The 25,912-nt window shown below is 48.3% G+C and overlaps 1 protein-coding gene across 1 annotated transcript in view; it reads left to right on the forward strand.

Moving 5' to 3' along the window:
- Positions 1-25,912, forward strand: part of rims1b (regulating synaptic membrane exocytosis 1b) — a 155,207-nt gene that overhangs the window by 120,498 nt on the left and 8,797 nt on the right. The window contains exons 15-29 of the mRNA XM_056280117.1: positions 3,495-3,648; positions 6,566-6,719; positions 9,891-10,007; positions 11,492-11,554; positions 11,956-12,033; positions 13,395-13,514; positions 15,570-15,684; positions 16,711-16,763; positions 17,257-17,321; positions 17,734-17,884; positions 18,786-18,892; positions 19,979-20,082; positions 20,328-20,488; positions 20,806-20,961; positions 24,395-24,609. Coding sequence (XP_056136092.1) covers positions 3,495-3,648; positions 6,566-6,719; positions 9,891-10,007; positions 11,492-11,554; positions 11,956-12,033; positions 13,395-13,514; positions 15,570-15,684; positions 16,711-16,763; positions 17,257-17,321; positions 17,734-17,884; positions 18,786-18,892; positions 19,979-20,082; positions 20,328-20,488; positions 20,806-20,961; positions 24,395-24,609 — 1,813 coding nt within the window. The remainder of the gene's footprint in view (positions 1-3,494; positions 3,649-6,565; positions 6,720-9,890; positions 10,008-11,491; positions 11,555-11,955; positions 12,034-13,394; positions 13,515-15,569; positions 15,685-16,710; positions 16,764-17,256; positions 17,322-17,733; positions 17,885-18,785; positions 18,893-19,978; positions 20,083-20,327; positions 20,489-20,805; positions 20,962-24,394; positions 24,610-25,912) is intronic.

Raw genomic sequence — 25,912 nt, forward strand, 5'->3', positions numbered from 1 at the left:
TTGAATTGCACCAACATTGACAGACTGTCCTTCTTTACACCATCGTTGTTTGTCCTAAGTCTCTTAACCTCTATCACCCCACCATCACCACCACCACCACCACCTTATGTCTTTTTTGACTTCCTCCTTGGTTATTTCTAGTGGAACATCTCACATGACTCCTCTCAGTTTAGCCACTATACCAGGGATGTGTTGTGGTCCTTACACCGCTAAATGCATCTAATTTGAGGATTTTGTCTCGATGCTTTTTATCGATGGCTGAGATAAGGACTCTTCGCTGGTTAAGGACTTTGGCAGATCCGATCTTTCCGAATTTTTAAAATACTTTGGTCATTTGCACTGGGTGAAAATGCTCGGTCTCCCTCCCAAACGTAATTATGACTTTCCACTCCTCCTCTGTCTCCCGCTGTGCCGTATCTTCCAGATTAGCTTTTTTTTTTTTTTTAGCACCCCCTTCTCCTCGGTACGGTTGATTGCAATCCAACACGTTTTCCTGGTCTCAAAAAGGTTTATTTGCACAATTCGATGTCCTCATTCTTCTCCGTCCCAGCACTGAACAACCTTTTCCCTGCAGTAGGGCTACCGTTGCCCCCTCTTCCTCTTTTTCATCTTCTTCTGCTGCTGCTGAAGTGCATAGAAACTGCTCAGTGACTGCTCTTGGAATTATACTGCACTGGTGTTTGTTGGCTATTTGAGTCCGCTACTACTACTACTACTTTCGGCTGTTCCCGTTAGGGGTCGCCACAGCGGATCATCCGTTGCCTTTTCTTCCTGTCTTCTGCATCTTCCTCTGTCACACCAGCCACCTGCATGTCTTCCCTCACCACATCCATATACCTCCTCTTTGGCCTTCCTCTTTTCCTCTTTCCTGGCAGCTCCATATTCAGTATCCTTCTCCCAATATACCCAGCATCTCTCCTCCACACATGTCCAAACCATCTCAATCTTGCCTCTCTTGCTTTGTCTCCAAACCGTCCAACCTGAGCAGTCCCTCTAATATGATCGTTCCTAATCCTGTCCTTCTTCATTACTCCCAGTGAAAATCTTAGCATCTTCAACTCTGCCGCCTCCTGTCTTTTCATCAGTGCCACTGTCTCCAAACCATATAACATAGCTGGTCTCACAACCATCTTGTAAACCTTCCCTTTAACTCTTGCTGGTACCCTTTTATCGCAAAGCACTCCTGATGCTCTTCTCCACCCACTCCACCCTGCCTGCACTCTCTTCTTCACCTCTCTACTGCACTCGCTGTTACTTTGGACAGTTTTGACCCCAAGTATTTAAACTCATATGCCTTCGTCACCTCCACTCCTTGCATCTTGACCATTCCACTGTCCTCCTTCTCATTCACGCATAGGTATTCCATCTTGCTCCTACTCACTTTCATTCCTCTTCTCTCCAGTGCATACCTCCACCTCTCCAGGCTCTCCTCAACCTGCACCCTACAGATCACAATGTCATCCGCGAACATCATCGTCCATGGAGAGTCCTGCCTGATCTTGTCCGTCAACCTGTCCATCACCATTGCAAACAAGAAAGAGCTCAGAGCCGATCCTTGATGTAATCCCACCGCCACCTTGAACCCATCTGTCATTCCAACCGCACACCTCACCACTGTCAAACTTTCCTCATACATATCCTGCACCACTCCTACATACTTCTCTGAAATTCCCGACTTCCTCATACAATACCACACCTCCTCTCTTGGCACTCTATCGTATGCTTTATCTAAATCTACAAAGACACGATGCAACTCTTTCTGGCCTTCTCTATACTTCTCAATCAACATTCTCAAAGCAAACATCGCATCTGTGGTGCTCTTTGGTGGCATGAAACCATACTGCTGCTCGCTAATCGTCACTGCCCCTCTTAACCTAGCTTCTATTACTCTTTCCCAAATCTTCATGCTGTGGCTGATCAACGTTATACCTCTGCAGTTGCTACAGTTCTGCACATCGCCCTTGTTCTTGAAAATCGGTACCAGTGTGCTTCTTCTCCACTCCTCAGGCATCCTCTCACTTTCCAAGATTGTGTTAAACAATCTAGTTAAAAAGCCCACTGCCATCTCTCCTAAACATCTCCATGCCTCCACACGTATGTCATCAGGACCAACTGCCTTTCCACTCTTCATCCTCTTCATAGCTGCTCTCACTTCCTCCTTGCTAATCCACTGAACTTCCTGATTCACTATCCCTACATCATCCAACCTTCTCTCTCTCTCATTTTCTTCATTCATCAGCCCCTCAAAGTATTCCTTCCACCTTCTTAGCACACTCTCCTCGCTTGTCAGCACATTTCCATCTCTATCCTTGATCGCCCTAACTTGCTGCACATCCTTTGCAGCTCGGTCCCTCTGTCTAGCGAATTGGTACAAGTCCTTTTCTCCTTCCTTCGTGTCTAACCTGTCATACAACTCACCATATGCCTTTTCCTTTGCCTTTGCCACCTCTCTCTTTGCTTTTGACTCCATACATTCCCATCACCTCCTCATCACCTTTGTTGCCTTCACCAACATGTCCATTGAAGTCCGCTCCAATCACCACTCTTTCCTCCTTGGGTACCCTCTCCACCACTTCATCCAACTCACTCCAGAATTCTTCTTTCTCACCCCCATCTTGTAGGGCATATGTGCTGATAACATTCAGCAATACACCTTCGATTTCCAGCTTCATACTCATCACTCTGTCTGACACTCTCTTCACCTTCAGCACACTCTTGGCATACTCTTCCTTCAGAATTACCCCTACCCCATTTCTTCTCCCATTCGCACCATGGTAGAAGAGTTTGAACCCACCTCCGATACTCCTGATCTTACTCCCCTTCCACCTGTTCTCTTGCACACACAGTATGCCTACCTTTCTTCTTTCCATCGTATCAGCCAGCTCTCTTCCTTTACCAGTCATAGTGCCAACATTAAAAGTTCCGACTCTCACCTCCACACGCCTACCTTTTCTCCTCTCTAGCTGCCTCTGGACATGCCTTCCCCCTCTCCTTCCCCTTCGCCCAACAGTAGCATAGTTTCCACTGGCACCCTGCTGGTTAACAGTACTGGTGGCGGTCGTTGGTAACCCGGACCTCGACCGATCCAGTATGGAAATCTTATTTATGATCCGCATATCTGATTTGGCAAAGATTTTATGCCGGATGCCCTTCCTGACTCAACCCTCCCCATTTGTCCGGGCTTGGGACCGGCACTAAGAATGTGCTGGCTTGTGCATCCTCAGTGGCTGGGTTGTTGGCTATTTGAGTAAGAACAATAAATCATATCAATTGCAGCATCAGGCTGTTTGATCGGCAAATCATAGTGCCTTTTCCTCCTGACTTTTGAAATGATAATGGATTATTTTTAATATTATTGCATTTGTTTGTTGACACATGCACAAAAACTGAACCAAGGCAACACTAAGCAACAACTGACCCTTCAAATGCTAATTAAATCTGTGTCATCTCTGTTTCTATTGTCAAGCTCCTTCTGTATCTATCTCTCTCCCCAGATCCTTATAGAGCTGGAGACAGCTCTGCTGGATGACAAACCTCACTGGTATAAGCTCCAAACCCACGACGTGTCCTCTCTACCTCTGCCCCAACCATCGCCCTACCTCCCGCGGAGACACGTCCATGGAGACAGCCCTGGCAAGAAACTGCAGAGTACGTCTGTGTACATGTCTGCAGGGTTGTGTTTGTGTTTGTGGCAGAGGGAGTGCGGAAGCATGAAATGTTGTATGTGTGTGTGTGTGTGTGTGTGTGTGTGTGTGTGTGTGTAGTATGTGCAAATCTGTATTTGTGTGGTTGTTGTGTCCGAGTATGTGTGCGCTTTTGGGTTGCCTGTTATGCTAGATCACAACATTGACGGTTTTGCTCCAGTATATACTCCTAAATGTTCAGTTAACTTTGTGTGGAAATTTGATCACAACTGCCAGCAGCTCTCATCCTTACTGTGTACTATACTGCATGTTGTGTATTATGTGTAGTATATGCGTGTGTTTTGTACATTTGTACTTGCGTGAATGCATGTTTGTGTGTGTCTGTGTGCGTGTGCAGGTGTGTGTGTGTGTGTTCGACAACATTCTGGGTCGCATCATTCATACAGAGTTTGATGATGATTTAACAGTCGTGAATTAAGGGCGGCACGGTGGTCCAGTGGTTAGCGCTGTCGCTTCACAACAAGAAGGTCCTTGGTTCGAACCCTGGGGTTGTTCAACATGGGGGTCATCCCAGGTCGTCCTCTGTGTGGGGTTTGCATGTTTTCCCCGTGTCTGCGGTGGGTTTTCTCCTGGTGCTCCGGTCTCCCCCACCATCAACAAGACATGCATGTTAGGGTCTGTGGGCACAGTAGGGGTCTGTGGCCCTGAGCAAGGCATGGCAAGATGAACTGGAGTTGGTTCCCGGGTGCTGCACGGCAGCTGCCCACTGCTCCTCGCTACACAACTAGGATGGGTTAAATGCAGAGCGTAATTTCTCCACGGGGATCAATAAAAGTATCTCAAAGTAAAAATAAATAAATAAATAAATAAAGCTGGGTGGAGGACATGTTTTCTGAGCATTGCCCTGTTGTACTGCTTGTGTCCAGCACTTGGTGAGAGACGGAAGAACATTTCAAGCATTTCCTGTTCTTACCCTGTCTGTCTGCAAGTCTCTCCCTGTGCCAGCCTTCCAACATCTTTCTTGCCCCAGCGCCAAGTGGTGTGCTGTAATCTAACTGCATAAAAAGAGAAGAAAAAAAAGCCTAATCTTTGCTTTCTCAAACTAGCAAAGACAGTGTCATTTCAAAGACTTTCATTATTGTGAATGGGTTGGAGGTATGAAATTGTATACTGTTGTAGTGGACCATACTTACACTTCTAAAACCTTGTACTCTTCCTCGCTGAGGTTGACATCCCTCCTCTTCCTTTGCTGGGCCATGGAGAAAGTAGATAAGAGTCACTGGAATCACAGACTGCATGGTGGGCTCAGACAATTCACTGTTCTACTAACTCTTCTGCTGCTCTCCTGCATGCTTCTGGTCTGGCCCACACATGACTTACTTCAATGGAAGAACACTACAGACCAAAGTTTAAAAAACAGCTGTCTTGGTGCTATCCTATTTCTGCTTTGGTTGTTCTCATTAGAACAGAGATCAGAGCTGGACCTATAGCATCTGCAAACACTTTTTATAGATATCGGTTTTAGTTTATGTAGGGGCCAGGTGAGAATGGTATTTTTTTCTTGCAAAAGACAATGTCCATCCATCCATCCATCCATTATCAGAACCACTTATCCTGCCTCTCAAGGTCGCGGGGATGCTGGAGCCTATCCCAGCAGTCATTGGGTGGCAGGCAGGGAGACACCCTGGACAGGCTGCGAAGACATCACATAGCCCCCCCCCCCCCCCCACACACACACACATATTCATACCTAGGGACAATTTGGTACGGCTGATTCACCTGACCTACATGTCCTTGGACTGTGGGAGGAAACCAGAGCCCCCAGAGGAAACCCACGCAGACACAGGGAGAGCATGCAAACTCCACACAGAGGATGAACTGGGACGACCCCCAAGGTTGGACTACCCCGGGGCTCAAACCCAGGACCTTCTTGCTGTGAGGTGACTGCACTAACCACTGCTCCAACATACAGTAATTAATTCCCAAAAAAGTTAGTCACAAGAGGAGCTTAAAAAGTATAAGTATGCTTTCCACTGATTGTTGTACAAAATACTACCCAAAATATTCTGAAGCTGTGAACTCCAGCCCCCTGGTACTCCATGCTGAACACTGAATACGTTATTAATGATAAATTATGAACATTTGCAAGCACTATTTGACCCTATTAAGATAGAGACATTGCAGACATAGTCAGCTGACAGGACGCGGAAGCGGGGCAGGCTAAGCTAACTGCTAGCCCATGCAGACCAGCAGTTCTGACAGTCATCCTGGCTGGCGTTCGTTCCCTTGGACAGTGATTTTTTTTATTTATTTTTTTTAAGTTTGGATATATGTGTTAGTTTAGATATATGTGTTAGATAGTATGTGTGTTGAAGTTCTTGTAGTTTTGGATATGTTTTTTTGTCCTTGTGTTGCACTGATGTGAGCTGGGGAAGTGTTCCTGATTCCTGAGCTTTCCGGGCTAGCTCACCTAGCTAGCTAATCTGCCAGCTGGTTGCCTCTGTAAAACATCCTATTGTGATGTTCTACAGCTTGAAAGATAATGCGGACTTGCCCTGGCTTGAATAGACTAGGGTTGTCAACACCACTTTTCCAGCATGACCTGTTGTGAAGGCTCAACTGGACTAGGCCCTCACTCACTGCTCTGACATGAAAACTGTGGATACATAACAGGTGTGTGTGTGTGTGTGTGTGTGTGTGTGTGTGTGTGTGTGTGTGTGTGTGTGTGTGTGTGTGTGTGTGTGTGTGTGTGTGTGTGTGTGTGTGGAGGGCAGGTGCATTTGTGAAATACGTGAATGTACATGTGAGTGTGTTTGTGCATACAGGCTGTGTATCTATAAATGAGTCTGTGCAGATCTACGATGTGGCTGAATTCTGTCTCCCCCCCCCTTCATGTGTTTGTGTGTGCATTTGGAGTGTAGGTACCGAGCGTAACTCCAGGGAGAGAGAGAGAGGCAGCACCTTGGCCGTCCCAGAGCAGCAGAGGCCAGTACAGCACCGCTCTCGTTCAGTATCTCCTCACCGAGAGGACTCATGTAGGGCACGTTCACGACCCGCCCATGTGCCCATGCAGAGGTCAGCATCAGCTTATCTCACAAACATGCCCAGAAGTGCATTCACTGTGCTACAGTGCCATTTTCTCATGTTCTCCCTAAAATGGAGATTCAAGTGGGGATGAGTATATTTCCTATCCCTGTTCCAGCTCCAGTCCTTACGACCTCCCGGTACTGCTAGTTCCTTTTCTGTCCGGTATCCAACCAACTTGTCAGTGATTTTTCAACCTGGCAAAACATAACTGAGATTAACTACCAAACAGATTAGAAATCCAGCAGAACTAGGCTGTCCCAAGGACCAGACTGGACAACAACTGGCCTTGAGTATGCAGACACAAATTGTTTATCATAACCAGGAATTCCAAGCTGACATGTTGTTGTGGAGAATGTTATTCCCAAGTTTGCTTGAGGAGAATGAACATCATAAAAACAGAACCGTGGGGGTCCGCAATGGTGTAGCGGTCTAAGCATCGGCTTTGTGTCGATGCAGTTGCCCACTGGGGACCAGGGTTCGCGCCCCGGTCTCGTCAGATCCAACTATGGCCGGACTCGATAAAGCAGCAATCATTGGCAACGCTGTCTTCGGGAGGGGGCGGAGTCGGCTTGTGTTCGTCACATGAATGCGTCTGTGTGTGGGTCGGAAAAAGCAGTGCTTCGGCCTGGATTCACCTTGTCACGGAAGTGGCGAGGCGTCTCCTTCGAGACTGCCGGCCGGAGAGATGCAGTTGGAGAACGCAAACAGTATGAGGGTGGGTGTTTGAATTAAAATAGGGATCGATTGGCCACTAAATTTGGAGAAAAAGGGAAAAATCAGAAATAATTTATGTATAAAAAAAAAACAGAACCGTAACCCAAATGCCATTGAAGCTTACAGACACTTGTGGTCAGACAATCTCTTCTGCTCTCTAGCTACACAACATGGCCAAAAGTATGCGGACACGCGAACATCACACACATATGTGCTTGTTGAACACTTCATTCTAAATCCATGGGCAAAAATATGGAGTTGGTCAATCCTTTGCTGCTATGACAGCCTCCACTCCTCTGCAAACGCTTCCCACTAGATTTTGGAACTGGCTGCAGGGATTCGATCCCATTCAGCCACAAGAGCATTAGTGAGGTTGGGCACTGATGATGGAGAGAGGGCCTGGCTCACAGTCGGCGTTCTAATTTATTCCAAAGGTGTTGGATGGGGTTGAGGTCAGGGCTCTGTGTAGGCCAGTCAAGTTCTTCCACACCAAACTCAGCCAACCATGTCTTTATGGACCTCGCTTTGTGCACAGGGGCACTGTCATGCTGAAGTAGGAAAGGGCCTTCCCCAAATTGTTGCCACAAAGTTGGAAGCACAAAATTCTCTTGAATATCATTGTATGCTATAGCATTACGATTTCCCTTCACTGGAACTAATGGGCCTAGCCCAGACCATGAAAACAGCCCCAGGCCATTATTCCTCCTCCACCAGACTTTAGAGTTGGCACTATGCATTCGGGCAGGTAGTGTTCTCCTGGCATCCGCCAAATCCAGATTGGTCTGTGAGGCTGCCAGATAGTGAAGCGTGATTCATAAATCCAGAGAACGTGTTTACACTACTCCAGAGTCCAATGGCGGGTCGCTTTATACCACTCCAGCCAATGCTTGGCATTGCGCATGGTTGCTCTTAGGCTTAGGTGCGGCTGCTTGGACATGGAAACCCAGTTCATGAATCTCCTGCCATACAGTTCTTGTGCTGATGTTGCTTCCAGGGGTAGTTTAGGACTCGGTTGTGAGTGTTGCAACTGAGGACAGATTATTTTTATGCGCTATGATTCATCACTTGGCAGTCCCGTTCTATGGTCTTGTGTGTCCTACCACTTCACGGCTGAGCTATTGTTGTTCCAAGACGTTCCCACTTCACAAAAACAGACTTACAGTTGACTGGGGCAGATCTAGCAGGGCAGAAATTTGACGAATTACTTGTTGGAAAGGTGTCATCCTATGACAGAGACACGCTAAAAGTCTCTGAGCTCTAGAGTATGACCCGTTCCACTGCCAGTGTTTGTCTATGGAGATTACATGGCTTTGTGCTTGATTTTATGCACCTATTAGCAGTGGATGTGGCTGAAATAGCTAAATCCACTAATTAGAAGGGGTGTCCACATACTTTTGGCCATATAATTTCTTTGCATTCTTTTTTGATTCGGAGTCATACCTATGCTCTTTGATAATATGTTCAAAGAGCCATGAGATGGGACAATAAGAGACAACACAACCAATTGTTTACTGTAGCTGTTTGTCAGGGGTTTGCGTCAGTGCATTGATGCCTCCTTTAAGGCGGTGGACTTTGAAAAGGTCTTCCAGCCGTCATTGCTGCTTCACTACTTTAAATACACTGAACCCATTAAAGCATAGCTCACTTAACTACTAGCCAATGCGTACTCATGCCATGACTTCATATAGTGCTGCTATTGACAGTGCATCAATATGTGATGTGCATGGTACCCTTTAAAACCTGTGTAGAAATGTGGTGGGTGTTTCACAAATTCCATTGTGAAACTTCTACCATGATTTATTAATGACATACAGGTTAGGTAGTGGTTCAGATTAGGGTTAAAGTGTTTTAAACTGCATCTCTTTTTTTTCTTGGATTTTTCCTTTTTCTCCCCAATTGTACTTGGCCAATTACCCTATTTTCCGACTCATCCCGGTCACTGCTCCACCCCCTCTGCGAATCCGGGGAGGGCTGCAGACTACCACATGCCTACTCCGATACATGTGGAGTCACCAGCCGCTTCTTTTCATTTGACAGTGAGGAGTTTCGCCAGGGGGACGTAGCGCATGGGAGGATCACGCTATTCCCCCCAGTCCCCCCCCCCCGTCCCCCGAACAGGCGCCCCGATCGACCAGAGGAGGCGCTAAGTGCAGCGACCAGGACACATACCCACATCCGGTTTCCCACCCGCAGACACGGCCAATTGTGTTAGAAGTTATCTTTATGTTGCAATTATCAATTCAGTAGATTAATTCTCATCATCATACAGTTTATTGACCATGGATGTCTTCAACATCCAGGCCAAATGTAGTGGGACAGTAGAAGAACACAGGTCGTGGCTGATAACACAGTACAAGGTTGCCTTCAAGTGTATACAGTATGTGCATGAGACTATTACTATGTATTCTATTATACATTAATGGGATTGAGTTTTTGTTTCATCAGGAGTTTGGATGAGATCCACCAAAATCGCCATCACTCCCACTCCCCCTCCCGTTACCATGACTCCCACCTGGAATACCAGCGCTCCGGCGACTCGGACTACGAGTACTCCGAGGACAGGTACAGCTTTCCTGGGGCTTCCGGGGGAATGGTGGTGGTAGTCATGGCAGGGCATTGGGGTGAGTGGGTGTCAGGGATAAGGGGGCTGTGGGATTTAGGGTTTGGCTAGTTTAGATTGGATATGGTAGTTACAACGATCAGCACACAATAAGTAGAAATGCAGAGACCAACACACTAGATGAATCCTCCCTTAGTGGTTTATTCAGCGGGGACTGGACTGAAACTGGTTTTCTACACTTTTGCATAGCAAAGATCAAAAAAGACTGATTTAGCCATGAAGAAGGGACATTTCTGGAACTTTACTGTTATAACATCTAAGAAATATTTAGGTTACACTTTATTTTAGGGGGTCGGAGGGGGTCATAAATTACCTGCTAATTTCCTAGTAATAAGGTGGTAATTATCATCTAATTTCTTAGAAATAAGGTTGAAATTACCTTGTAATTTGGGTTAGGATTAGGGTTAGCTGTAAAATTAGCTGTAAAAACTACCACCTTATTAGTAGGAAAATTCAAGGTAATTTCAATCTTATTTCTAAGAAATTACATGGTAATTACCACCTTATTACTAGGTAATTTCTGACCCCCTAAAATTACGTGTTACAAATATTTAGTGTTCTTTTTAGGCGCCCCTATTGTTGACTGTGATATTGCAGTACTAATTTCTACTAATATCAAATTTTCTCCAGTTGTTCCAAAAGCTGGTTAAGAGTATATCTGCTGGTGGGCGTCCGGATAGCGTAGCAGTCTATTCCATTGCCTACCAACCTGGGGCTCGCCGGTTCGAATCCCTGTGTTACCTCCGGCTTGGTCGGGCATCCCTACGGACACAATTGACTGTGTCTGCGGGCGGGAAGCCGGATGTGGGTATGTGTCCTGGTCGCTGCACAAGCATCTCTTCTGGTCGGTCGGGGCACCTGTTCAGGGGGAGACTGGGGGGGAATAGCGTGATCCTCCCACGTGCTACGTCCCCCTGGCGAAACTCCTCACTGTCAGGTGAAAAGAAGCAGCTGGCGACTCCACATGTATCAGAGGAGGCATGTGGTAGTCTGCAGCCCTCCCTGGATCGGGGAGCAGTGACCAGGACATCTCAGATTGGCCAGATAATTGGCCGGATACAGTTGGGGAGAAACAGGGGGAAAATTACAACAAAAAAAAAAAAGGGGGGGGGGGTCTCTGCCGGTACCTCCATCTCCAGCCCATGTCCTCTCTGCTCGCATGGTTGCCTGAGATGGTGGAAGCGTAGTCGATTTCTACTAAAACCACTAACGGTCCAAAAGAACAGTCATTGCAAATAACGAAACTTGTTCTGTGATTCTGGATCGCTGAGTATGGACTATTGAACGAATTATATTTTCAGAGTTGTGTTCTGGTTTTTTCTCATTCATAAACCCACTTGCTAAGTGGGTCTAAGTTGCCGTCCTCCTTTTGTTGTGTTTTTCGGATTGTTTTTGATCGGTTCACCCATCACCGTGGCATCGACAGTGAGGTCCTGGAGATGCACAGGTCTATCCGGGGCGGGAGTGCCGAGTGCCTGCACACCAACAGGTAAAAAAAAAAAAAAAAAAACAGAAAAAAAATAGTTTATATATATTTTCTCGACTTACCACATGGAACTTTTCTGTTTTGGCACCTAGAAAAACGGTCACATTTCTAACACTGTTTGATAGCTGTAACTTAAACCATAATTTTGTGCCAAACACAAAGGATGTCATTCTCTGTTGTCAGCCACTAAACACAGTCTGGGGGAAAAACATAAAAAATAAAACAGTAATCAAATTGTGAGAGGATTAGGGAACCAATCAGAGGCTGACCTCAAAGAAGGCAAATCTCCCTTGATGATTTTACATGGATGGGTTTACTCACAGTATTCGTATACGCCCTCCCCTTCTTTCTTTTTTTGTGTCCTTTCTTCCTCTATGTTGCATGTTCTACACTCACACCACCAGGGGCATAGGTAGACACAGCAACACACTCCCCCCTAAAATGCCCCTGTTAGTAAACGGTATCCATAAAGACATTTACAGGTAAGCCGGTGGCACCGGAAGGCGTCCTCGCCTCCCCCTCTTCTGCTCCTCCCCAGTTTCCCCCCGGGCTCCTCTGTGCACTTCGTGCAGCCATTACATTGCAGCGGCGTTTTCTCAATGCAAGAAAAAATGCCCACGTGGGTTATTTTTTGCAGACTGCAATGCTCCTTATGCTCTCACTACTGTATGGTGTGACCGTGTGCCAAGCTGCATGACCACCTGACATGTGCCCCCCCCCCACCCCTTCCCTGCATCATGTGCTCCTTTGACATGGCTAATCTCCGAACTTGCACCATATCGATGTACTGATATTCTCTCTCTCTCTATTCACAAGCGTTATGAGGGAAATGTGTATGAGTACTTCTAAGCAGGCGTCTCAGAGACGTCCTCGCCAACACACCGGCCGGAAACCCCTGTTCCTTGCGGCGCTCGCAGCATTGCATTTTACCAGGTTGTGCCGAGTGGTGCGCTTAATCCATTGTTTGGAGCCATGATAGATCCGTGCTTATTTCCCCAGAGCGAGCACGGTTTCCTCGCCACGTGCCATCTCAGAGGCTTTAGATCTTTAGATTGTGTTACATAATCGGCATTACGTGTAATCTCCCTATACGTCCAGCTGTAGTGTGCAGACTCCATCCACACAGAGGGGGTTTAAAGAGGAACCGTGGCCACACCGTTACGTAAGCAGCTCGGTCCTCTGAGGTCCTCGACAGAACGCCACCGCACCGCATCTGCTATGTTCATTTAATGAACTGCCCTCTGTGGTTATTAGGAGGCATTTTGAAGGCATAATCACAAACATGAAGCGCGGCGCAGTAAGAGTGGCAGGTTCTTTAATGTGAGGTAGTGTTTGGTCCCGGCCTCGCTCCGTTTTAATTTGTGTGTTAAGTGTGGAGAATGTGCGATCTTCACCGTCTGTGTGGACATGTTCTTCCCCTTATCTTTTTACCAGCTTAATGAAAATCTCTTCTGCTTGTCATGCTATAAATGGGAGATTAAGACTGTCTATGAAATGATGAATCTCCTGTGTGGGTGTGTGTGTGTGTGTGTGTGTGTGTGTCAGAGAAGCCCATGCTGTACTGCTGCTGTTGCTGCTTCATTGTTGTTCACAAACCTCCTTGCATTCCATATTGCTTTGACATATAAATGTTGTTTCTTTCTTGATTATTATTGTTTTCATTTTTTATCTCCCAATATTTGCAGTCTTTGCACCTGGTTTCACCCCCCCACACACACACACACACAGTATCATGTGTATTTGTTTGTCTTTCTCTTCATTGTCGTCCTGTTTTTATCGGCGTGTCACGTCTCTTGCATGCATGTCCTCGCGGCCTGGCACGGTGGTGGTTTCTGGCCTGCAGCTCCACCCTCCCTGCATGCCTAAAGACCAAGCCACCCTGTAAGCGGGAGGGGGGCGGCACCATGCCCCGTAGTGTCCTTACACACCGCGTGCTCAGGTTCACTGACGAAGTCACGGTTAGGTAAGGCACACCCCAGACAACAACCATCCCCCCCCCCCGTACATCACCTCCTCATCCACCAGCTCACCCTTTAACAGCCGCCGCCAGAGAATCTACGTCCACCACCATGAGGAATCCCTGGCCTGCTTGCTCCACAGCCTATTTCCTCCTTTGAGGGTGGCGATGCATAGCAGAGACTTCAAACGTGTGCTTGCGACTGTACAGTACAGCGGTAGATAAACACTAAAACTTCTAAATCCTTGTTGCCGCTCATGTGAAGCCTGCATTTAGGCCGCATCCGTGATGCACGGCATCATGTGATTGCAGGGAGCCAGCGGCCAGTGTCCTGCTCCACTGGGAGTAAGTAGCGTGACATTGAGACATATTGTAGCGAAACCGGGGGGCAGCCGGGAATCCGCCTCCGCCGGGCTGTGAAACCGGGTCTACCGCACCACGGGCGACTACGCTAACAAGTCAACTAAAGGGGTCGGACCCTTTAATGGACTGGTTAACGTAGTCCCCCGTGGTGCGGAAGACCCGGGTTCGCGTCCCGGCTGCCCCCTAAATTCCCTACATTGGTGGGAAGTGGGATGGTGAGACCGTGAGGCCATCGGAAGCGCGTACGCCCAGAGGCATGAGGGAGCTGGTATGCTGAAGCGAGGGGACGCGCTTCTCGAAGGAAGGGAGTAGTGTAACAATCACGGATGACTAGACTCGCTAGCTCTTGGCTAACGGGTCGGACCCTTTAGTCGACTGGTTAACGTAGTCGCCCAAGGTGTGGGAGACCTGGGTTCGCGTGCTGGCTGCGGCAGATTCCCGGCTGCCCCCCGGAATTCGCTACAACATTAAGACAACTAACTGACTAACTAATCTATATCATAATAATATCTAATATATATATATATATATATAAGATAACCAATATCAATATACCTGCCAATATCACCCTTGTGAATCCCAAGCCCACCATGGGCATACACTTGTGCACAGGCAAACCACCAAAAGCAAATTCTAGACAAGAGTACACAACTTCAGTAACATTTAATATTTATTCACTTCATGTTTAGCAGTAGAGTTCAAATGACATTGTCAGGAAATCAATGTCAAATTTTAAAATGTATCAATATCCACCATCCATCTCACATGACAAATGCTTTATCTGATTTCACCCACATCAGTGTAGTCTAGTGTAAACATTACTCACATTGTCTTAATTAAAACAGTGAGACATATATATATATGGGGTGGTTTGGGGGTTAATTTAAGCAGGACTTGACTCCTGCTTCCCTCTGTCCCTCCAGTCTCTGAGACTGAAGGGACAGGACAGCTATATACACATCATGCAGTCGTGCAAGGCACAACATATTGTGATCAGGGATTGTATACCAGCACTGTATGCAAATGAGACTGGACAGTCAACGTGATTACTTACGAAGAGACTCTTGGAAGTTTTGGTGACTCGGTTGGGCTTCAGGAAAATGGGCAGATTTAAAGGGAGACTCTTCTCTATTTGTAACGATATAGACTTACACACACACACACAATCCCCTCATCCACTTGGACCTGGTTGCCATGGTGACCCACCAAACTTCACTCGGAGTGGACTGCCTGTATGGCCGGAGGACCGGCTGGCTGTGATAAATGGAGATATTCGCTCACACGGTGTTACTGTGCCGTTCGGTGGCCTCCCTCCATCTCCCTTTCCTTTCTCCCTCTTTGTGCCGCAAAGTCTCCTCTCGCCATTTTCTTCTTCTGTTCCCCCTAGAATTATTCTCTTCTTCCTGTCTTTTCTCTGTTTTATATTCTATTTCTTCTTTGTAATTTGTTTTCTTTACTCCTCCATAGTTATATACCTTTCTAACGCTCTCTCTCCCTCTCCCTCTCTCTCTCTCTCTCTCTCTCTCTCTCTCTCTCTCTCTCTCTCTCTCTCTCTCTCTCTCTCTCTCTCTCTCTCTCTCTCTCTCTATCTCTCTCCCTCTCTCTCTCTCTCTCTCTCTCTCTCTCTCTCTCTCTCTCTCTCTCTCTCTCTCTCTCTCTCTCGCGCCTCCTCTCTGCTGCCATGCTGTGGCTGTGCAGCGACCTGCAGCCGTCGTTGGACAGAGTGAGGAGTGCCAGCACCACCTGTCTGAGACCAGACTCCAACTTCCACTCCCCCGATAGAGACAGGTACATTTCATATGCACATATACGAATACTCATGCACACAAATACCCCCCCTCCCCCAACCACACATATGTACGTAAATCTGCATTCTCTCACTGAATTATAATTCCTACTTCATGCAAACACGACAGTTTCAAAATGCTTAAAGGGTACTTCAGGGTACCAAAAATGCAAAAGCGAGGCCACGCACACACAAACTTCAATTAAATTTGTTGTAAATTGCAGCCTTTTCTTCCGTTGCCTACCAACACGGGGATCGCCGGTTCGAATCCCTGTGTTACCTCCGGTTTAGCTGGGCGTCCCTGCAGACACAATTGGCCGTGTCTGCGGGTGGGGAGCCGGATGTGGGTATGTGTGCTGGTCGCTGCACTAGCGTCTCCTCTGGTCGGTCGGGGCGCCTGTTCGGGGGGGTGGGGGTGGCGTGATCCTCCCACGCGCTACGTCCCCCCTGGCGAAACTCCTCACTGTCAGGTGATAAGAAGCAACTGGTGACTCCACATGTGTCAGGCATGCGGTAGTCTGCAGCCCTCCCTGGATTGGCAGAGGGGGTGGAGCAGCGACCGGGACGGCTCGGAAGAGTGGGGTGATTGGGTGGATACAATTGGGGAGAAAAAGGAAAAAAAAAAGGAGTTTCAGGATTATACTTGTTCATGCAAAGGAGAAGACGGTGTCATTTTTGCCATGGTTGACTCTAATAAACTTCAGTGGTGCCACAGGAAAAAAAAAAGGCAGCCTTTTCTGGTTGTGCACTTCAACCGCTTCAATGAACCGGCCTACGTTTCGGATATAAGACGCACGCCTCGACTCAGATAAAGATTATGGGATACTGTATGGAAATGTTTATTTTGGATAGCGAAACACGAGCCCGCTGTTTCGGGATTGTGATGACGCGGACAGTTTTCCAGTCTGATGAGTGAAAGGGAGCCGAATAGATGCTGTTCAGCACAGCACTGCTTTTATTTTTATCAGCCAGGGTTCACTAGTCAGCATCATATCAGACCATGACACGGCTGACTGTCTACCTTCCCCTGGTTTTCCCATCTTTGGGTGCTACCCCCCTCCCCCCCGCAGGATCGTAGTAGAACTTGCCTCCCCTATGGAAGACAGGTGTCAGGCTTGCCCCTCCCCTGTTGCCACCAGCCCCTGGAGCCTGCTGCCGTCTTCTAGATCAGACCTCTTTGCTTAACATCGTCGCCCCAAAGCTTCTCCAGTAGATAAAGGCCGACAGAATGTTCTGATCTTGTGGTCGGTGCCGTCTGTTTTCCTCTCCCTGCATCTGTACTGGCAGTTTAGGGTCGTGCCATGCTTTTTTTCCCTCTGCAACGTGGTCTCGCTGCTGTTCTCCCTCCGTCACGAAGAGCCTTTTCTTATCCGGCTTTGTGTTTCACAGCCGGTTGGTTTTGTCATTAGAAGGTTGACGGCGAGCAAGCTTGATTTTTATTTTAATACAATATACAGTGTGTAGCTAATTAGCCAAGTTTCACTCATTTGTATTCATGCCAGACACGTGTTCACTCTTCTGTTCGCCGTCATCCATTTTTGTGTCTTTGTTCATTTCTTCCGCCGCTTCCTCATTTCCGGTTCCTGTATGCCATAGCAGGCAGTCAGGCAGCGCGGCCAGGCCCAGCTGTCCAGCAGGCAGCAAGAGAGGCCTGGAGGCCGACAGGTAAGACTGCCACTCCCATCAGTCGTTCAGCCGCTGCTGCTCAAGTCTCACATCCGGTCACCTCTCTCACATTATCCCCTCTCACCTCACCTCCCGGCATGTCACAGCACATTTTCCATACTTCCCAGTCTCTGAGGGGAAGTGATCTGTCCTGATCAACACATCACCAACGGGGACTTGTCTTCTCGGGACTAGCTTTGTTTTTAGCTGAAAACCACAAAAGCCCCCTATGCAAAAAGCCACCTTTTATTAATCTAAAAGCAGTCACAATATTTCATCAATAAATCCTGCTCTTCTCATTCCCTCTAGTTTGCTTGCACGTGTCGTATGACTGAACTCACCCATAAACTGGTTTGTTATTTCAGTTGGTCTTTGTTTTGCTGTTTTCACATGTCCGTGCTGTTCTGTCGTGTTTTCTTCATCCTCTGTGTCTGCCTGCTGACGGCAGCTGCATCCAGCCCACCTCTATCCTGAGGGGCAGTAGGGGGAGAGAGGGTCCGCTCAGGCCCTTTGGTCAGACGGCCCTAGCTGGGTCCTGCCCCAGCTCGCCACGGTCAGACAGGTGCACAAAGCCCCCAATACCCCTCCCCCCCCCCGCTTTCTTTCCACCACCCTGCACACAAACACTCCGGTTAAGGCTGCAACTAACCATGAAAATTATTGATTTTTTTTTATCAATCAACGAACCGTTTAGTCTATGAAATGTCAAAACTGTTGACAAACGCCCACCCCTTCCATGAACTGATGTGTTTAAAGTTACGCTGTTACCCTGAGCAGCAGCCAGAAAACCCCTATGAGACGACCTGGAGACAGGCCCCACAGATCTGAGCATGTGTGAAGCTGTAACCAGCAAATACTTGGTATTTTCCACGATGACTAAAACAATCAATCGATAACCAAACTTAGAATCAGTTCACTTCCTGTCGATCGACAAAATAAATTGATCGATTGTTCCTGCGCTAATTTTGATTTCGTTTACCAAACGCCGCATTTTAACACAGCATCTTACGTGGATGAGCCAAAGGAAGCGCCACGTTTCAGCCGCGGGAGCTGCTGAGTGAACACGGTAGCTGGGTCATTAGCTGGGATGATGAAGAAGTGTGGGTTTTTGTGATGCGTCGTTTTTGTTCAGCGGCGATCTGTTTTTCCTGCCCACAGAAATATTTAGCACCTGGTACCACTCACCAGATTTAAATGCAAACCACTTATCCTGCATAATACATGAATCTGGATGTGAGCTGTTTGCTGGAGGAGCTCTGCATGTCTCCGGGTTGTCCCTCGCCTGATACTGTATAACGCGGCCCTGTCCTACATGTACCGTCCACACTGCCAGTGTGGCCCCTGCTGCTTTGGTTGAATTAAGGAGTTCCTTTCACTTCTAAAGAATACATTCAAATTGATGTTTTGTTTTTCTTTCTCATCTTTTTATGGCTCTTGTCTCTTTTTGGGCCTTCCTCTGTCAGAACACACCCCCATGGTAGCCCTTCCCCGCCGATGGGAACGCACTCGTCAGGCCGCAGGGGCCGGCAGCTGCCACAGCTACCTGCAGAGAGCAGCAGCATAGAACAAGGTAGTGTGTGTGTGTGTGTGTGTGTGTGTGTGTGTGTGTGTGTGAGTGTGCTTGTGCGTGTGCAGTTGTTAAAGGTGTCCTGAGAGGGCGTCCGGGTGGCATGGCGGTCTATTCCATTGTCTACCAACACGGGGATCGCCGGTTTGAATCCCCGTGTTACCTCCAGCTTGGTCGGGCGTCCCTACAGACACAATTGGCTGTGTCTGCGGGTGGGAAGCCGGATGTGAGTATGTGTCCTGGTCGTTGCCCTAGCGCCTCCTCTGGTCGGCTGGGGCACCTGTTCGGGGGTGGGGAACTGAGGGGGTACTACGTCCCCCTGGTGAAACTCTTCACTGTCAGGTGGAAAGAGGCTGGCGACTCCACATGTATGGGAGGAGGCATGTGGTAGTCTGCAGCACCTCCCCGGATCGGCAGAGGGGGTGGAGCAGAGACCAGGACAGCTTGGAAGAGCGGGGTAATTGGCCAAGTACAATTGGGGAGAAAAAGGGGGAAATCCAAAAGAAAAGAAAAGGTGTCCTGAGAACATAACTTAACAGACGACAATATTCATTTCTCTTTCGGTTGATAAAGAATTTTTGCTGTTCTCTCTCCCTCACATCATGGCCTTCATTATGTTCATTAATCCCATGCCAGTGAAGCTCATGAACATAATAGAGAGGGTGGAAAAGATTACTCTATAAGCACACAAGTGTCTCACTGAACTCCACCCGCGTGTTTGATACAACAAAATTTGTACGTGACAAACTCTGCAAGTTATCTTCCTGATCCCTATCATTACCAGAAAGCCTTGGTGAAACGCTAATTTGTGGTGCTTTTTGGTATTTTTTTTAGTTTCCCATGTACATACTGTGCTGTACAATGGCGCACAAGCATGGTCCCCCTAGTGTTAGGAGCCAGCTACTGCATCCTTGGTCCCTCACTGTAGCCTTGCATTGACATTGTTGTTTCATGTTCTTGTTTATGAATTGTTCTGACCATTTTCTAACATTTTCCCTATGCACTATTCATCCCTGTCTCGTTGTCTGTCTGTCTGTCTGTCTGTATTTATGTCTGTCGGTCTACCGGACCTATCAATCTATCTATCAGCCCTTGCGGTCGAGGAACGAGCCCGACAGCTGCAGATGAAAGTACATTCCAACAGGCCTTCTGCTTCCCATGACCCAGAGACGGACCTCAAGACCAAACGGGAGGTCAGCGTCTCTATGTTCAGCCGTCTTAAGACCTTTCCCTGCACTGTCAACCAAACTCAACCACATCTTTATGAACTGTACTGAAAATGCCTCGTGAAGGATCTCCAGTTCCTCCTATTGATGATGATAACCAGTACAGAAATCAGAATCAGGATGTTTTCTGTTCTCCCAAGTTTTTGCACAAGAGGAATTTGACTCGGCGTAATTTGCCCGTCCTCTCTGTCCCTCTCCACCTTTCTCCTCAGATGTATGCTGAACAGAGGCGTAGCAGCGACAACATGTCAGCCAGGTCGTCAGACAGCGACATGAGTGACGTGTCAGCCCTCTCCCATGCCAGCAGTGCCTCTCGCCTCAGTAGCACAAGCTACATGTCCATCCAATCAGAACGACCCAGGGGCCGGCTCAGGTTAGTCCCTATTGGCTATTGAACTAGCGACAATGCAGTTAGTTTCCCTTTAAAAAAAAAGAAAATCGTATGAAATCTAAAATAGGAACATGAAATAAGGGAGTCGGTCTTATATGCATGCTAATCACATTGTTTGCTTATCTTTCTTTTCTTAAACGCTGTCCCGCTGCATGTTTTCTGTTGATCTGCATGTTCCTGTCTCTTATCATGCACACACACACACACACACACACACACACACACACACACACACACACACACACACAAACACACACCTGCAATGGGGCAAACTGAAACACAAACACATGCGGACCCAGGTCCAAATCATTAGAGGAGGAGAAGAAGGACAGAAGGATCTCATGGGGGGTAAATGGGACAGAGGAGGAGAGGAGGAGGGCAGCAGGGAAGAGGCGTTTCTCTGAAGAGTTGAGGCGCAGGAGGCACACGGTGACCGGAGACACGAGGGAGTCCAGGTAAAGCTCACCCTATTTCAGACAGGTACACCCAACAGGAGTAGAGGCCGATTCAGTATTGCTTCAGGAGTTGCTGGATAACCCCCAGGAGGTGTACAGCCGCAACTGTTAACAGTGATGCTTTTGTAATGATGATGACGACAATGCAAGACTTTATTAATACACATACGCAGATTTGTTGAACGTGTGACTGCGGGCATCCAGGTACCATGGCAGTCTATTCCGTTGCCTACCAACACGGGGTTCTCTGGTTTGAATCCCCGTGTTGCCTCCAGCTTGGTCGGGCGTCCCTACAGACACAATTTGGCCATGTCTGCGGGTGGGAAGCCAGATGTGGGTATGTGTCCTGGTCGCTGCACTAGTGCCGCCTCTGGTCAGTCGGGGAGCCTGTTCGGGGGGGGAGGGGGAACTGGGGGGAATAGCGTGATCCTCCCATGCGCTACGTCCCCCTGGTGAAACTCCTCACTGTCAGGTGAAAAGAAGCGGCTTGTGACTCCACATGTATCGGAGGAGGCATGTGGTAGTCTGCAGCCCTCCCCGGATCGGCAGAGGGGGTGGAGCAGAGACTGGGACGGCTCGGAAAATAGGGTAATTGGCTGGATACAACTGGGGGGGAAAGGGGGAAACCCCCCCCCCCCAAAAAAAGAGTGTGATCGTACCGGAGGGGAGGTCAGATGTCGGGGTGAAACTATAGGAGAGCTCTCTCCTGACCAGTTCACTCCAAATGATACCACTTTACCATAACAGTATCTGTAACGATCACTTAGATGCAAATATACAGACAAAGCACATCATCAAACACACACACACACACACACAGATACCCCACCCTTCCACCGGCTCCCGTTGCTGAGCAGTTCTGACATGGACAGATGACTCCATCCCAGCGCTCCTCAGTGGGCCAGGTGGTGATGTAGTGCAGCTTATTAGCTAGCTAATGTATTGAGGTCTGGGAGGAGGAGAGAAAGGGCCGCTGCTCTTTATGGCCTCAGATCAATCTAAACAGAGGCTTATGAGAGCCCAGCCGCACAGACTCTGACATACTTTTGAGAGTCTGATCTGAGAGAGGAAAGGAGATGGAGGATGGAGGATGGAGACAGAGAGAGCGAGCAATGGAGAAAGTACAAGAGAACATGAAGAAACAGAGAGAGGGTGTGAAGGAGATACAGCTAGTGCACAGTGTGTGCCATGTTTATGTGCATGTGTTTTATTGTGTGCCCGTGTGTGTGTGTGTATATGTCTTAATACGTATGTGTGTGTATGGCAGCCGAGGAGTAAAGGGGGTCAAGTGTCTCAGGTTCTTGTTCATGAGTGAGGGTAGGATGGAGCGGGAGATTGACAGGTGGCTTGGTGCAGCATCAACAGTAATGCGGACGTTGTACCGGACCATTGTGGTGAAGAGGGAGCTGAGCCGGAAGGCAAAGCTCTCAATTTACCAGTCAATCTTGGTTCCAACCCTCACCTATGGTCATGAGCTTTGGGTAGTGACAGAAAGGGTGAGATCGCGGATACAAGCAGCTGAAATGAGTTTCCTCCGTAGGGTGTCTGGGCTCAGCCTTAGAGATAGGGTGAGGAGCTCGGAGATCCGTAGGGAGCTCGGAGTAGAGCTGCCGCTCCTTCACGTCAAAAGGAGCCAGTTGAGGTGGTTCGGGCATCTGATTAGGATGCCTCCTGGGCATCTTCCTTTGGAGGTTTACCAGGTACATCCAACTGGGAGGAGACTCCGGGGTAGACCCAGAACTCGCTGGAGGGACTACATGTCCAATCTGGCCCGGGAACATCTTGGGATCCTCCAGGAGGAGCTGGAGGGCGTTGCTGGGGAGAGGGACGTCTGGAGTTCCCTACTTAGCTTGCTGCCACCGCGACCCGACCCCAGAGAAGCGGCTGATGTTGAGATGAGATGGCAGCCGAGGTTAGGTGTTTTCTTTGTGGCGGTGTGGAGGCTGGCCTCAGAGGAGACTTTTTCAGTATTCTGTGCCTGTGATGAGCCTCACCATGACAGAGAGCTGGATCTTAAAACGCAGACCATAGAGGCATTGACCATCTGTGATAACAGCATGTTCCTTCAGTCTGTTCTAGAGGGCTCATCACGCGCCTCATACATAATGCAAAGGTTCTGACTGGCCAAGGGTCATGTATGTATTAGCATTCCATCCCTGTACAGAAACCGGTTTGGGGTGACTGTTTAGCCCAAGTGGGATAATTTATGTGTTGTGTCGCTGCTGTCAAACTTGCTTCAGGTCATTTTGAAGATACAGTACTTTATTGAAGTCAATATGCACAGAATTGTGGATTATGGAAGCCTGAGGCTGCTCAGACACACAGAAGCACCATACTCCCAGGCAGGTTTTCTATTGGTTAGGCACACTGCTCCCTGATAATTGTTGTTTCCAATTAATTCCAGCTAATTCATCAGATTTCATACTTACACACACAAACACATTTTGTTTCAAATGTTGTTCTTCTCATTTTGCCTTTAGATGTTTGTGACACTACTGAGCTGCTCCCCTCAATCCCCAGTGATGTTTGACCGTGTGTGTGTGTGTGTGTGTGTTTGTGTGTGTGTGTGTGTCTGTGCCTTCACATCTGTGCTCTGTTGTGGTTCTCAGTGCTTGTCTCAGATCTCTCCTTGCATGCATCCTGTGCCGTGACTGCTTGGACCCCCTTCATCCTCCAGAGCTGGATTTTCCCTTACCATCCCACTCCCACCCCACCACCCCACAGGCGCCAGCGGACAGGCCTCAGACCATCTCGCACCTCTCTGCTCAGTCCCTGGCTGCTCCTGCTGGCTGGTCTGAGGCCGCGGTGGGCCTGGCGGAACTGGAGGTTATAAGGGACGGAGGCAGTGTAGCCGGGCTCTCATGCAGCTCATTCAGCCCTTCTGAGGGGATGGACAAACGGCAACTCCTCCGAACCCCTAGGAGGCACCATAGTACTCTGAATCGCATCTGCCCCTGTATAGAGCTTACCAGAGAAGGATCTTAAACACATGAGTGGGATCCTCAATAACTCTTAACAGACTGTCCATACAAATAGTTACCACTAACAATAATGTAATGGTTTGAATTATTACATATGATGTGCCAGTTACTCTTCATCACCATCACCTTGTGACGTAATCTCAACTGTGCATTAGCCATTTCCTTTTCTGGAAGTCTCAACATTTATTTCATTGAGTAAACTTGACGTGAACTTCATGTTGTATCATTAAAGCATAAGTCAGTCGCCACCCACCACGCATTTGTAATGTTTTGATGACCGTTGCACCGGCCTACACCCATTTTCTCAACAACTAACTCTCCCATAGAACTAAAACAAAGGTACTGCATTAGAGAACATTGATGGAATGAGTAATGTTTCCAGGCCTTCATGCCAGTTCAAAGCTCACTCCTCTCCTAATCTCTTCTTCCTCACTTTCTCCTTCTGGCCCCAGTCGGCAGATGCGCGCGGCGGGTCGGAGCATGCTCAAGAGCTCCAGCGTCAGCGGCGAGATCTACACGCAGGAGCGCACCGATGGCAGCCAGTCAGACACGGCGTTGGGCACCGTGGGCAGCGGTAACAAGAAGAGGCGCTCCAGCCTCAGCGCCCGGGTGGTGGCCATCGTCGGAAACCGCCGCAGCCGCAGCACCTCCCAGATCAGCTGCCCCGGTGAGTCGCTGTGGCATCACTAAAACACAAGCGAGGAGGTCACGCTCATACGAAAGCATCTCTCACAAACAACGTCGTCCTCATCAGAGTTCCGTCGAATATGACATTGTCAAAATGTTGGTATGTTCAGGTGTCCGGGTTGCGTGGCGGTCTATTCCGTTGACTACCAACACGGGGATCCCAGTTCGAATCCCCGTGTTACCTCCGGCTTGGTCAGGCGTCCCTACAGACACAACTGGCCGTGTCTGCAGGTATGTGTCCTGGTTGCTGCACTAGCGCCTCCTCTGGTTGGTCGGGGTGCCTGTTCGAGGGGGAACTGGGGGGAAGAGCGTGATCATCCCACATGCTATGTCCCCCTGGAGAAACTCAATCAATCAAGTTGCATTTTATACAGCACTTTTCTAGCTGCAACAGCCACTCAAAGCGCTCTACAATTAATTAATTCACACACACACCGATGGCATGTCAACTGTGCAAAGTATGCAAGGTATCAACTGCTCTTTGGGAGCAGTGAGGAGTTCAGGGTATTGCTCAGGGACACTGTCATTTTTGTCAGGAGGAGCCGAGGGATCTCGTTGATTAATAAAGTAATTATTAAGGGTAGTTCTTTAAACTACTGCAGTGTAGAAAGTTTTTTTTTTATTTTTTACTTTGGGCTCTGGGGAACTGCTCAGGAGAACTAAAGCTGCAGTACCAACTTTAACCACCAGTGTGAATTAACTGAAGGCAGCGGCCTCCATCAGATAATGGCCTTCAAACCTGATCCTCTAGCTGAAACAGCTCTGGCTCATCACTGTCAGGCTGAAAAGAAGCAGCTGGTGACTCCACATGTATCGGAGGAGGTAGTCCGCTGCCCTCCCCGGATCTGCTGAGGGGGTGGAGCAGCGACCGGGACGACTCGGAAGAGTGGGGGTAATTGGCCGGAAACAACTGGGGTGAAAAGGGGGGGGGGTGTTGATATGTTACAACCTTTGTATTGTATTGTGTACTATGAATGAGCGGTGACCTTCTTATTAGGATTCTGCTCAAATCGACAACGCCTCATTAGAACCGGGCTTAAGGGGTGTACACGCTTTCAAAGATCAGGTCACTGATACCTTTTGTTTCTGATGCATCTGTACAGATGTTCTCTCCCTTTCCACACACTCGCGGTGATACAATCAAAACCAATTAAGCTTGACTTCACAAACAGAGGAGGAGCAGAATAATCATGATTATGATCGAGCCTTCAAAACAGGAAACGGTTAAGAGGGTACGATGCTCTGGCCATCTGCCCTGGCTCAGCAGTGCTCGTCCTAAAAAA

This window comes from Lampris incognitus, chromosome 5, assembly GCF_029633865.1.
Source record: "Lampris incognitus isolate fLamInc1 chromosome 5, fLamInc1.hap2, whole genome shotgun sequence".
NCBI classification, from domain to species: domain Eukaryota; kingdom Metazoa; phylum Chordata; class Actinopteri; order Lampriformes; family Lampridae; genus Lampris; species Lampris incognitus.